Genomic DNA, 14,876 nt, shown 5'->3' on the forward strand with positions numbered 1-14,876 from the left:
CACAAGTCAAATAATATCTGCCAGAAGCCGATACAGCAAGACTGATTAATAATCAGAATATGCAGACTGCACTGGGTCCTGTGTTGTCATGTAATCTAATGTGGCTTTTAAAGTTTTTGTATTGTTTAATACAAACTTTCTCCAACTCTGCAGAACCAGTGGCTGCAGCCAGGGCTGCCATCAGAAATCATGGGGCCCTGCATAACAAAGTTTTCTGGGCCCCCCTAACCACACCTCCATCCTCCTTGCCACGCCTACCTCACCACGTCCCCCCACCCACCAGTACAAATGTCACATGGACACAAGCACTAAAACAGTGAATAAAATCATTTGGCCAAGGGTTGCCACTACATTAAGGTAGGCTCTTTAAGCAGGTACCTGCTCTAACCTAAAATGCACTATGATTTCAAATATTCTGCATTTAAATTGTACAAATAAGAGCCATTTGGTTTACCAAGTTAAAGAAAATCAAAAAACCTGAATGGCCAGGGCCCCCTACAAGTTAAAGAAAAAAACCAAAGCACTGAGGGCCCCCTACAAGTTAAAGAAAAAAAAACATGAGTGGTCAGGGCCCCATTAAAAATTTCCCAAAAAATTATCTGTTACCAAAGTTATAAAAAATAATTGGTGGCCAGGTAACTCCTACTTAAATTATAAAAAGACATTGGTAGCCAGGGGTTCAAGAAAACAAAAAAAAAAAACAAGTCACCAGGGCCCCCTTTAAGTTCTTCAAACCAGGGCCCCACTTGAAAAGTTATAAAAAAAATTCTTTACTCTTGCCCAAGTTATAAAAAATAATTGGTGGCCAGTGGACACCTACTCAAATTATGAAAACACATTGGTGGCCAAGGGCTACATTGGTGGCCATGGGTTCAAGAAAAAAAAAAAACAAGTCACCAGCACCCCCTACAAGTTCTTCAAAACAGGGCCCCCTTAAAAGTTACAAAAAAAATTCTTTACTCTTGCCCAAGTTATAAAAAATAATTGCCTTGGTGTTTAGTGGAACTTGCCTGTAAATGGGGGTCTCTCTTGTGCCTCCTTAACGATGTTGTCTTCTTCCAAGGCAGTTTCCTTCTCAGATGTCAACTTCAGCTTCTTCTCCTGAGGTGCCTTCTCCTTCTGCGGCCTCTTCATCTCCAGAAAGTAGCACCACCGTCTCCAAGGAAGAAGCACTGGCTTCCGACGAGTCTTCAATCTTCTGCCTGAAGCCGGCAGGCTACACACTTCCTTATTAGAGCTGCGCCCGTGTGTACCGACGTCATGCGTACACACGGGTCGCAGCTAACTCAAACTGCCACTGACCGCCAATAAAATTTACAGAGGGCGGGCCCTATTCGACTGGGTAAAGGGCTTAGAGCTGAGAACCCACCGGGCCCGGGAGGACTGTCCCCCCTGTGACCCCCTGATGGCGGCCCTGGCTGCAGCAAAATAATCCACCAAATAGAATCCCAGTTTATCTGTTTAAATCTGGCTCCATGATCTTTGTCCCTGCAGCTGGAGTTGGAAACAGTAAAGGGGATGTAAAGGCAAATATAAAATCCAATACAAATCTCTACACAGTTGCCAACTGCTCTACAGGGAAACAAAACAAAGCTGGTCGTGTTCTGCACGGCTGGAAAGTAAGGCGGGGGCTCCCCCTGCTGTTCATAAGTATGATTATTTCCCTGCAGAGCAGTTAGGGAGTAGGGACTGTCTGACAATTCCTATCCACAGCAGTAAATGTAGGGAGAATTTCACTGCATACAGTCAGGTTTCTTATAAAAACGGTACACATTTTTTAATTGAAGAATATTGGAGATAGGTTTCTTTTACATGAAAAAAGTAAAAATGGAAATTTATTTTTTTGCCTTTACATGCCCTTTAAATTTAAGACCATAACGGTTTCTCCAAAGTCTACATGCTATTATTCAATGTGTCAACACCTTCAGAGATGCAAAGAATAAGAGAAATTGTATTGGCAATTTTATCATATTTTTTTATTATACTAACCCCTAGCACGTGAAACAGCAGATAGGTTTGGTGCTGCAAGAAAAATATTGGGGAGCACTTCTCTGGACTAGAACCACACCACTTGACATCTGGATACTTTCTATATAACATTCATGATTGATTGCATGCAGAAGCACAGTCTGGCTCCAGATAAAACACTTAATAACTATTCTGTTTCTGATTCGTACTGGAAGGGGTAGAGTTACCAAAACACAGGGTATGTGATATCACAGCAAGCTAACAGTCTTTGGCAGCCATATTGGGTTTCTTTAGTTAGTACTGGGTGATCCAAGTGAGGCTATTCATTGACAGAAAGCTTGTCCATAGTGTATGTTGTATGGGAAATGATAGTCCTTTTGCAGGGGGAGAAATATGTACAAATGTATAGAAGCGTCACTTTGTGCTGGATTACCTAGTCCTACCGACAGAGTGGAAGGGGTGCGAGGGTGGCAGATTCTGAAAGGCTACCTCAGGCCAGGGGCCCAGGAACCCACCTGCTCTCTGTACATTTATTGATTGTTCCCAAGAGGAATCTGACAATCACAGATTTTGCTATTGTAGGCAGGGGTTTTCTAATTTCTTAGTCCCTTTGTAAAATATATAATGAAGCAATAGAATTCTTAATGAATCAGATAAAATTGAGCATAGGACTGGTCAGATAAGTGTAGTGAAGGATGTTAAGCAGTTCTTAACATTTGCTTCTAAAAATCTGTGTAAGACATAATGCCTCACTAAGCAACTTTGACAAATTTACTGGAGGGGGCTTCTGGGCAAGAGCTGGAATCAGGCAACTGCAACATATAACACAAGTGGGCAATTTTAAAACTCTAGAGCAGTTCCAACAAACTCCGGAATTGTCAGATCTGTCGGTGTATAGATACCTGCAACTGCAACATTTATACCACACACAATTTCACATCAACCCACCCACAATACAACAAATAACTGTAGAAACTATAATAAGCCCACCAGAGAAACAGAAACTGGTATCCAAAACGTACACGCACATTGCTTCTCACAAATATGACCCCAGACCCAGGGTCAAACTTAAGTGGGAAAGTAGTGGTGTTCACTTAGATTCTGATGATTGGGAAGAATTAGAAGAAAGCCTCTATCTTCCTCTTATCAGTACAAGAGACAGGCTCATTCAATTTAAAATTATACATCAAACATACTTGACACCAAAAAAACTACAACTTATGGGTCCGCTTGGAGCATTCCAGATGCCCCCGCTGCAACTCCCCGGATGGTGATTTCATACACCTTATATGGTATTATCTAGTGTTACAGCAATTTTGGAAAAAGATAATGCAGTTTCTAGCCGAAGAATTTACTCTACCACAAGTTCTAAACCCAGCTACCTGCCTACTCGGCATAACGGATGCTCTGGTTCCCAGAATCCACTCAAGATTATTGATGAGAGCGCTTTTGTTCTATGCCAGGAAAACGGTAGCCCTACACTGGATGGGACCAACTCCTCCTACGATTAAACAATGGATTAAACTTATTAATTCCCAGCTGGAACTTTATAAGTTAACATATATTGCCAGGGGTTGTCCACAGAAATTCGATAAAATATGGTCTCCTTGGTTGGATTCTCCTGCAACAATGACTAAATAAGTCTATTGCGAATTGTCTTTGTATCCTATCATGTCTACCTTCTTCTTCCTTCCTTCTTTGCTTCCTTCCTTCTTGTTGTTATTGAAAACTCAATAAAAAGTTACTATTAAAAAAAAAAAAAAATCTGTGTAAGGGCAGAGACTCACGCTCAGATTTGGGGAGATTTGTCGCTTGGCGACAAATCTTCTCTTCTTCGGGGCGACTAATCTTCTCGAACTGCCTTTCCGCGGGCTAGAATTTAAAACGCCGGCAGGATGGCACTCGAGTGCTTAATTTTCTGAAGTCGCCCAAAGTTTCCTCGTGAGGAAACGAAGAAAACAAAGCCCTCGTTACATCTTGTATAGGGTATTGGTTGTTTTTGTATGTAAATCTATATGTACAATGTAAAGTCCAAGCCTAACGCATAACATCTTTTAAGCGATAAACGTATGAAATGGTGTGATCATTTTTTTTAAAATTTAGGCGCTACTTAACATCAGATGGATTAATAGAGGAAGATATAGTTAGGAGCTGTAGGACAGCAATTAAAGGTCTTCACGAGGAGCTGGAGCCTTACCTACAGCCCCTAAGACATTTTCACGGTGCCTTGGGCAGGTCCAGAATGCTCTATGTTCAGTGTCATGGAATTACATCAAGTTTCCCAGTAAAAGGAATGACTAAAACACTGTAAAAAGACTCAGTAGCATCCCGACTGTCTTAGGTGCTATTTATTGCACTAATAATGGTAGACAATATCAAATGGATTAAAAACCGCACAAAATATTGCATGATATAAAATACTGCACACAATTCACTGAAAATTAACTAAAAAAAAAAACCACTTCTTAAGTCAGTCAAGTGAACTTTTAGTGAATCGATCACTGCAGGAATTAAATTATGTGACACAAGCCCTAAGACTAAATGCATACAAACACATTTGGAGTGCTTTGCGGCCCTTTGCTTTGCCATTTTGCTTTTACATTTTTTGCAGAATTCTTGTTCAGTGTTGTGGGAAATGTCTGTCCTTTATAAATAACTCCCTAACTGTCCTGGCATCTATTAAATATTTGCTGAATGAAAAGCAGAAATGGAATGGGCAGAAAGAAAGAGACTTTCTCGTGTTTGTTTGTATATATATATATATATTTTTAAATCTCAGAAGTATAAAACAAACAAGAAATAAAAGCAGGTGTAAAACATGGGACACAGCCAAAGAGGGAAAGATGGCACGTTTTTGTAATGGTTCTGCCCAAAAACAGATCCAACCTATACACATAGTACCAGTAAGGGAATCACCATGGCAATGAATTTGTTGGGATCAGTTGGCATACAACAAACAGCAGCCCCTTAATTGCACTGTTCCAGATACTCTAGTTAAAAATGAATACAAGCAATAGGCCAGTTTTCAGAGGTGGCACCTCTCTGGCTTCATACTTGAAAGATATTCCATAATATGCGGTTCTGATTGATTCTGAGAACTATAAAAAGATGTTTGGGTCAGCCATATTCTTTTTTTTAAAAACAAAAAATTAATCCAATGCATGGGTAGCTGACTCAACGCATTAAATAAATCACATGATGTCACAAAATAAGGATTACAATGTGTTAAGAACTAGCTATTAAAAAACAAAAAATGTGCTGATTCCTTTTGGCATCAAGAAGAAAAAACAGTGACACCTTGTGGTCCACAAAGGTGCAGAAGCAGCAAGTGGACCACAGCGATGGCTTCACACACATATTGAAAACTGGCCTATAGAGCAATAAAGTGCAGTTTGATCACCATCATCAAAAGAATAAACAACATCCTCAGTGATGCAGTTATTTCTTGCATTTGCTGCCGGGACGGACATAATATCTTCATCTTTCAGTAGTTTCACAGAGAGCAAAGTCTCTTCTTCTCTTTGCGTTTGCAATGTGTTTGGAGATTATCCATCCCACCTTTTTTTCTGCAGGTCCAAAAAGGAGCAGAGCAGAGCCCTCCAATGTAGTACCAAATAGTACTGTACTAATGATATTTCTTTTCCATTATGTTTTAATAAATAACATTCAACTATGTAGAAGCAGGACTCAGAATACATAGATCTTATCTCTCTGTACAGTATCCAAGTCGTCATCTAGAAAGAGCAGTACCTGCAGCAAAGGAAACAGATGTCAGGAGCAGGTTATGGTGTTAGACTTTACTGAAAAGCAAAGAAAATCTGCAGTAGTGCAAGAGGATACATGTCATAGCCCTACTCTGTTTTTGTCTCCCAGGAATATAAGGACATGGCTTGATGATCCTTCTCTGGGTGTGTGAAGTATATAAATTGTGGCCAAAAATGGTGTGCATGCAGTATACATGAAGGTACTAAGAATATGTAAACCTATGAAGAAAATTGGAAGTAAACCTGCTCAAATAGGTGTTGTGAGCACTTTTGCAATTTACTTGAATATATTTTTTGTGCTATAGAAACACATTAGCAGTTTTGAGAAAGGTGAGGTAAGCGAGGGATAGGACAGAGTTCTTGTCTGACCATCGACAAAACCAACGTGACTGCAATTAAGATGGACATTATAAAAGATGTTCTGGACTGCCCTCGCTATCAGTACAGCTGTAAATACCTGAGGGACCAAGACACTAATATTCAGAGCAACTGCGCAACCAAAAAAAAGTATTTATATTTAAAGTGGACCGGTCACCCAGACAAAAAAAGCTGTATAATAAAAGTCCTTTTCAAATTAAACATTTTATTAAAGCGTTCATAGCTGCTGTAAGCTCATTTAAAAATCTCATCTGTCAATCAAAAATTGTCTGCCCCTCCTCAATGCCAGTGGCATAGAGGCGGGGCAGACAATTACTTTCACTTTCCATTCAGCACTTCCTAGATGTCACTGCTCTCCACATATTCCCCCGTTCTCTTCACCGTTTAATTGTGCAACAAGTGCATGGGGATTGACATTGGGTCCATTCTGATGCACAAACAAGATTCTGAGATGATGCAAGGCCACAAAATGGCTGCTGCCTGCTTGCTATAATTATGAATTCCCAGACTGAAGAAAACAAGATTCAAATAACTTATATACTGTAGTGTAATTAAAGTTAATTTCGCTTCACTAATGTGATAAAATAGAATTTTTTTGGGTGACGGGTCCCCTTTAAACTACACCCTCCGTCTGCTAGTCTAGCCCTTAACTTGAAAGCCCCATATAGACTCTATATGTTCCAGCTACTTTCAAGTTAATCAAAACTTCCTTGCAGGCATCAGAGCAGCCAAAAACTGTTGGTACCACTGGCAGTTTTGGGCATTTTTCTGCCAATGAAGAAACCAGCTCACGTATAACAGTATAAGGCTCAATGGTAATATTGCACTGTAATCAAGTTTATTGGGCCTATAACCATGCCCCACTGGTGTAGTTTGCCTATACAAGTATGGGACCTGTTATTGAGAATGTTTGGAACCTGAGGTTTTCCAGATATGGGGTCTTTATGGGGTAATTTAGAGCTTTCTGAATAACAGGTTTGCGGATAATGGATCCCATACCTGTATGATGTCCTGGAAAAAAAGAGAGACAAAATGACACTTACCAGGAAAGAGCCAAACATTGCAATAGATGACAAGAAGTGCCAAATATCATGATCGTCAAAGAAACCAAGCAAAATGCAATTTCTGTTGTGTTCTCTGGATTCAGCAGGAGTTTTCTGACAATGGAGTAGAAAATGACAATATATTCAGAGTACTTCTATCCAATAAATGTACTGTACAGACCAGAATTCCCTTCCCAGAATGGTTTTGCTCTGAGCCCTGTAACCAGCTCTGTAGAAAAACATGGCACTGCCATCCTTACCTGATAGAGATTTAGGGGCAAATTTATCAAAGTTTGAGATTAGAACTCACCACAGAACAATTCTCTCACTTTATATTCACTCCTATGGGATATTCAGAAGCATATTTATTAAATGGTGAAGTGTAATTTTCACCCATTTCACCCAGCTATATCTGCCCCTTAGTATTGCCACAGTAACAGATGCCATTGATAGATACAGTGTGTGTGGGCGGGGGGGGGGGGGCATAATCATTCATGTTTTTGTATCTTGCTTCTATAGAACCTACACCTGTACCTAGCATGGCTCTGATGTTAAGACTTGGACAGTATTAGGGATGCACCGAATCCAGGATTCGGCCAGGATTTGGCCTTTTTCAGCAGGATTCGGCCGAATTCTTCTGCCCGGCGGAACCGAATCTGAATCCTAATTTGCATATGCAAATTAGTGGCGGGAGGGAAATCACGTGACTTTTTGTCACAAAACAAGGAAGTAAAAATGTTTCCCCCTTCCCACCCCTAATTTGCATATGCAAATTCGGATTTGGTTCGGTATTCGACTGAATCTTTCGTGAAGGATTCGGGGGTTCAGTGTACAGACAGTATGTACACCTAACTACCACTATCATGAGAGCATAGCATTAGTGATATTTCTAAATTCGGCACCCTTACCTGCCAGGTGCTAAGTCCTTGGAAAAAGAAGAACAGGGCGAATCCCCAAACCACAGAGGTGCAGGAGATGCAAAGAAGTGGGATTAGGAGTATGCGTTCCCCGCTGCGCAGCTGGAAGAGAAACAGATCAAAATACAAAAGTCACAAAACAAGTGATGGAGACATAGAGACAGAGTAAGGGGGAAAAAGAGAGATACATTAGTAGAGAAAAGTTATGGCCCAAAAGAAATTACAGGCTCCCTTGCTTCCATCATAATGTTTTGTTTTGATGTGCATTGACAATATTATAGCCAATTGAATCCCCTTACAACCAGTTATTCCCTTCTCCAGCATCTTACCTTCATGATTATGTAGAATGCAAAGTACAGCAACAAGTTACAGATTCCAATAGCAAGGAGATAGGAAGCAAAATCTTTAGGTCTGACAAGGAGTCCATAGGCTGCCCTGCACAAATAAGAAGGATTTTATTATACACTGGCTAACTAGTAAAAAGAGTTTTTCAACTACTGTGTTTGAGTTAGACATTGCTAAATCCTTAATATAAAGTAAGGATTGTATTAGAGAGGTCATGCAATAGGCAAAAAAGCTAGAACAGGTGGTGGTTTTAGGCTGCAGAACAACAATGTGCCATATGGATATTTCTACTACTGCAAGAACAAAAGTTACTTACAAGGACCAGTTTACAATGTTTCCCATGACAAGTAGAACCATGCGGTCCTGAAAAAGTATGACGTTTATTTAGTAATGCAGAAGGAAGATAGCAAAATATATAAAAGCAGGTAAAACAGAAGAAAATAATGGGGGGACAAAAACATTTAGTACATTGCGGGAAACTATATTTATATACATGTCTCTTGTGACTGTGAAGAAAAGTTAGCAAGAAATTCACAAAGCTGTTATTGCTCAATCAATGTGAAGTGTAATTGTATGACGGATACAATGACAGCAACAAGTCTGGCAAGGCATGGCTACCACTGCTGTAAATGAAAAGGGGAGATGTTCTCCAGGCACATCAGTGCTGAAAGCCTGATATCTTTAGGCAGGGGCAAGTTAAAAAAAAAAAAAAAAAAAAAAAAGTTACCCCCAACTAAGTGCGGGGCTCTATTAGCCCACACCTTTGCTTGGGGATAATATTTTTGCCCAACAGGTACAAGAATTCAGCTTAGTATTTTTATATAGTGATATTCTTACATAAATACATAATCTACTATACATAGAATTTCTAAATTCAGACCTGAGAAAAAAATAAAAAAAATAATAATAATACATTTGCCAAATACTGTCACATCAACATCTCTACTAATTACAGTATATTCTCTACGGAACAGATTTATTTTTTTCAGTCACTTACCACATACATGGGAGGGCTGCATTGTCTCAAACAGTCAGTGTATAGAACGTGAAAAATACGTCGTAAAATTCCAGAGTCTGGGGCAAAAATAATAAGTAAAAGGACAGTTTGAGAATGGCGTAAGAAAGACTGTTGTGCTTAAATTTAATGTGACATATTTGTAAGATCTCACTCACCTAGTCTCCAACGCCCCATATAATAGAGTTGGGTACTCAGGAGAAGCGTGAATAAAATATGAATCACAGAGAATACAATCCAGAAAATTGTGTTCCCGTTCCCGAAAACCTGATGAAAGATAGAGTGCATTGAAGAAGACAGAAAGGGCATGGAGTAAAAAGAGTGTCTGTACTAGGGGCATGGGACGAGTGAGAGGAGTGAGGAGAAAGTACATGCATGGGGGACACTGGGGACATGGGAGACGATAATTTATTATAGTGGCGGGAAAGAGACTCCATTTTGTAAAGGGGTTCATTGTGCTTAGAAGGTGGGGGGGAGTGGAAGGCAGCAGTGGATGCCGAATGTACTAATTGGTGAGAAATTGCTTAAGGGAGTCATGGGGTGGGGTGTTGATTCAGTGATAAGATACTGAGAACATGGACAAGGAATGAGAGAAAAGACAAGGAAGGATTTCTGTTTGATAAAAATATCTCTCTGCCGCTTTTGTGATAATGAATTTACATCCACCAGAATCTCCCCAACAATTTCCCATGCACTTCTCCCAATTACACCTTTCTTGCTACTTTGCCATTAACATTTATAACTCATTGTCTGCAGCATATGTATTAGGATTCATTTCTCAAATATAAAAGCCAAATTACGTTGGACTCACCACACCAATTACAGAGAAGAAGATAACAATAGCTAGGCAGGCGTATGCACTGTAGGCGCTTGCATTAATATCAGGGTGTCTCTTCTGGTACAGTTTCAGCATACACAGGCCAGCAATCATGTACATGAAGGAAGTGTCTGGAAAAAATAAACGTATATGGTTTATAAAATGATACAAGTCAAATGTGACTTGGTGGAGGTAAATGAACACAGAAGAAGTATAAAAGCATAAAGGCAACATAAGATTATGGGATTAGTGATCAAGGAATGGCTTGCCAAGATTTGAGCAATAACTATTAAAAGCAGAAATGAAGAAGGTGTAAAGAGTAAAAATTAAAAGTACTAACCAAACTGAAAGTTTGTGTAGTTCGGACACACATGGTAACAGGCGCTAAGAAGGCCTTCCATCATCAGTGCAGTACCCATAGCATAAAACAAACCAAAATGTTTGGGAATCCCACATTCCTGAACAGAAAGAGAAACAGTAGGTAAATCAAAAAAGGCGAAAGTGAAGCAAGGCACAGCAAGTTTCTAGAGCAGCACCTCAATACATGTGCCTTCATAAAAAAAATACTCTAGTAGACTGCTTTACAGATTGGCCTAAGGTTTAGTAGTGGAACACTTTCAAATGTATCCCACTAAGCTCCCACCCCACATCTTATTTGTAAAGTCATCCAAACAACCTACATTCCACAATGAATACATTTTGCCACTTAACTGCGTTTCTACTAATATATCCAGTCACTTTTCACCCTATAAATGTATTCCAGTACTACAAATAGCTCTCCTCTTTGCCCACAAGATCTACTCTTTTCTTTAAAAACATAACCACCAAGAGACCAGTCCATGAAGCTTTCCCATAGCCTTTTGTGATGAAGACATGCATTTTACCTGAAGGCGACCCCTAATATTCATGCGGTTGTGGTTATGACTGAGTTCTCTCTGCAGCACAATGACAAGAAAGAGAAGTCCAAGCATCACATAGCCCAAGTTACTTAGGATGTTGTTGAAGGCACTGTGGAAAAGTAAAGAAAAATAAAGGAAGATGGTATGGAGAATGTATTTTCTATAGTTCAGTAATGTTGAATCAATATATAATTTCAGGTTTTGTTATATCCAATATATTTAGTGTCCAGTCATTAAAGAAAATACCTTAAAGAACCCAGGGGATGAGCACAGAGGAAGTTATAGTAGCAGATGTCTTGGTTTCCAGTCACATTCACCACTGTCTGGTAGGTGATAACAAGCTGTACGACAGGCAGTGCATAAAACACTGCTATTGTGGAGATATTCCTACAGGAGGACAGAGAAACATATGCCTTTCACTGACAACAAAGCTTTACAAGAAAACTGTTAGTTACACACACCCTTTATCTGTGTTCATACAGCCTAAACAAGAAACTGACCAGTATCTCCCTTGTAGATGCAACAAATACACCATTTTTGAAATCAGGGATAACTTCTGTAAAAACTGAAGAATGTTAAATCCAACATGCAACATTCATATCAACTTTGGTGCAATCAAGTCCTCGGTATTCACTTGCTCTGGGCTGCTATTAGTTGCCTGTGCCTAGGGACTGACAATAGACACTGACTGAATCAAAATATACCCGTACTTTATGGCACAATACAAGGTCAATTAATACAGAATTCAGACTTGCTTTATATATGGAAACCAGTGCAATCAGCATGAGAATTTAATAATCAGACTTGTAGCATCACCTACAAACAACCCAACTTGTCTGCTTGATGATTTCCCATAAGGTTAACTCCTCAACAGCTGCCCAGTGAACCCCAAGCACAACAAGATGGCGAGCTGCTGTGAGCAACTTGGTGGATCTTTACTAATACAGGGATGCTGATCCTCTCTGCTTGTAGAGTAAGTTCCAGTCTTTTTTACCAAAGCATATTTCCCAGTGTCACATTTAACAGTTTAACAATATTTTTCAGCATACTGAACTAAGAAAGTATCCAAATACAATCAATGAAATATTCTGTACGGTTTCTGAAATAATCAGGTTTATCTTTACTATTCCTCTCTCAGCATCTGTTTCTCTTCATTCTGTCTTTATGCAGCAGTTGAGCGTCAGATAGTCATTGACAATTAGATCCAATATATTATATATATATATATATATATATATATATATATATATATATATAATATCTTATAGGGGGCTCCTTTTGCCCAAAAGATGTATTAGAGCGCACTATTAAAATCACCAGAAATCCTGTCTCTCTCTACATGCAGAATTTGTGTCAAAGTCAGTTATTTTGTTTGTACTTTAATCAGTTATTTGAGTGAGCTCTTAATACATCTGCTACGAAAGGAAGCCCCCCTAAAAGAAATATTCGATCTAATGGTCAATAAATATCTGACACCCAACTCCTGCATGAAGACAGAATGAATAGACATTGCTGAGAGAGGAATAGTGAAGATAAACTTGATTATTTTAGAAATGATGCAGAAAATTTAATTGATTGTAATTAGAACGTTTCTTATATCAGTGTGATGAAGCCTAACTAAAATTTTCATTTTCGAAATAGTTCCCCTAGATCTTCTTTCTAATGTTTTGGATTTAACCAATCATCAGTATGACACCTTCAAATTGAATTAAGTACTTGGTGGGGTTTTAGTAAGATCATACAGAAAGCCATACTGGTGGACTTTTTGCATTTTGCATAACACACCTAATATATTCATATGTTGCTTGAAGAAAGTAGTTGACAAGCATAACAATAAAAATGAGCTACAACACATCCATTAAAAAAATAAATAAAAAAAAAAAAAAAAAAAAAAAGACACCCTGCCTGGTGCTGGTAATAAGATACCGGAGACACCACATTTAGACCAATTATGCATTAGATTTACATGTAGAGGTATAGCATGCATGCTCTCACCAGAAGTAGATTTGGTACTTTTTCCGCATAACGCGTTTGTCTTTCCGTGCCAAATCAGAAACACAAAGATACTTCTGAAAAAGGTAAAAACAGCTTGCATATAAAATTCTGTGTGCATCCACATTATGGTGCAAATTTTAAATCATATTTATTACCAAAAAATAAACCCTTTTCCTCCATGAAACTTTCCCATAAATGTCCCTTATATAACATCATCACCAGGTGAAAAAATGGTGGCACATGGATTCTACCACCTCAAAACTGGGTAACAGTTTTTGGACAAATAAACATTCCAAAAGTATTCTGGTAAATAAGAAAAAAATCACGAAAAGAACAAAATCACATCAGACTTTTAATAAATTGGAAATATTTGGAAACACTTTTGTTATTCAAACCCAAATGGGAAAAATATATTTAGTCTTTAGTAAATCTGTCCCAAATTGAATTTATTCACACTTTCAAAGAAAGAAAATCATATAGCTGGAAAATGGAATATTTTCCAGTATATGAACTTTTAGGCCCCTACCTTAGTCCTTATCACATTTTTATCAGACTCAATATCTGTCAGTGTATCATAATCGTCCTCTTCCACAGAGCTAAGTGACTCAAGCCGATTGCGTGATACAAGGTTCTCCAGGGACCGGTCTATGAGGAAACAGGAGCCAGAAGTTTAGTTACATTCTATTGAAGGAAGATAACAGTGTGGACACACCGGGAGAGACCAGCAGGAAACATTCAATTTTCCAGAAGTATAGTGCATCTACACATTTCTGTCTTTCAGTATTGGCAAATAAATAGATAAAATATAAACTTACACAAGAGAAGGGTGCATGTTTTGACTGCTGAACCGTACACTCAGCAAGCATGTGAACAAATAGGCCAGGCATATATTTGTAAATCAACCCCAGTGTTGGTAGCTTCCTTGTGCTATCTTACCTCCTCCGTAAACCAAATGCCAGAATATTTTAATGAACCATGGCCCTCCCATTGATCCCTGCCAAATAGATTTGATCTTGTGCAATCCCCAAATAAAGCTAGTCCATTCCAGTTAGCTCCATACCTGGCAAGGAACACAGTATTCCCTTCCTTTTAGTTCTCTCCTCTGCCCAAACCCCCCTTCTTAGCCTCTTCCTCTTTCCGCAACTTTAACTTAATACATATCTTTCTGCCCCATCTCTTGTTATTAGACTTTGACGGTCCTTTACAATAACCCCCCCTATACAATTTTTGAAATCATTATCCCCTCAACATTGAGCAGCACCATGCAAATTGTTTGTGCCGGTCATATGAATTACCATACAGAATTTAAGAATCAAATTAAGTGTTTTTCATGCTTCCTGAGAGATGAGAGTATTTACAGTCTAGACCAGAAAATAGAAGACTAGACAAAGTAACAACACCACTACCATGGCTTCACATATAAAACTAGTCTCCCTTGCAGGAAAAAAGTGGGCTTGTTAAAATGGAAGTGAAACACTAAAAATATAACGTATGAAACTGTAGCTGTTTGCAAAATCATTTTCTCTGTTGAAAAAAATCCTAAATAAAAGGATAAAAAAGCTACTGCATTCACCATAGTTGTCTATTTATTATCACTGGGTGTAGATTAGTGTATATAAATGGAGAATACTTCACCCAAGACAAGCAGTTCCAATTTAGATGCAGAAATATGTAAGTATGCAGAGAAAATGAAATTGTAAAACAAAAAGGCAGTAGCTAGTTCAGCCCAGCATGA

The 14,876-nt window shown here is 38.8% G+C and overlaps 1 protein-coding gene across 7 annotated transcripts in view; it reads right to left on the reverse strand.

Annotated features, from left to right (window-relative positions):
• Positions 1-4,709: 4,709 nt before the first annotated feature.
• The window catches only part of sidt2.L (SID1 transmembrane family member 2 L homeolog), a 36,581-nt gene continuing 26,414 nt past the window's right edge, over positions 4,710-14,876 (reverse strand). For all 7 annotated transcript variants that reach the window (XM_041569278.1, XM_041569279.1, XM_041569275.1 and 4 more), the window contains 13 exons: positions 13,668-13,786; positions 13,142-13,215; positions 11,393-11,533; positions 11,132-11,255; positions 10,588-10,705; positions 10,242-10,378; positions 9,589-9,697; positions 9,413-9,489; positions 8,732-8,778; positions 8,400-8,505; positions 8,062-8,172; positions 7,154-7,267; positions 4,710-5,718 (listed from right to left, as the gene is read on the reverse strand). In XM_041569278.1, the coding sequence (XP_041425212.1) occupies positions 5,656-5,718; positions 7,154-7,267; positions 8,062-8,172; positions 8,400-8,505; positions 8,732-8,778; positions 9,413-9,489; positions 9,589-9,697; positions 10,242-10,378; positions 10,588-10,705; positions 11,132-11,255; positions 11,393-11,533; positions 13,142-13,215; positions 13,668-13,786 (1,340 nt within the window). In that variant the 3' untranslated portion in view covers positions 4,710-5,655. The remainder of the gene's footprint in view (positions 5,719-7,153; positions 7,268-8,061; positions 8,173-8,399; positions 8,506-8,731; positions 8,779-9,412; positions 9,490-9,588; positions 9,698-10,241; positions 10,379-10,587; positions 10,706-11,131; positions 11,256-11,392; positions 11,534-13,141; positions 13,216-13,667; positions 13,787-14,876) is intronic.

The sequence above is a fragment of the Xenopus laevis genome, chromosome 7L (genome assembly GCF_017654675.1).
Source record: "Xenopus laevis strain J_2021 chromosome 7L, Xenopus_laevis_v10.1, whole genome shotgun sequence".
Lineage (NCBI taxonomy): Eukaryota > Metazoa > Chordata > Amphibia > Anura > Pipidae > Xenopus > Xenopus laevis.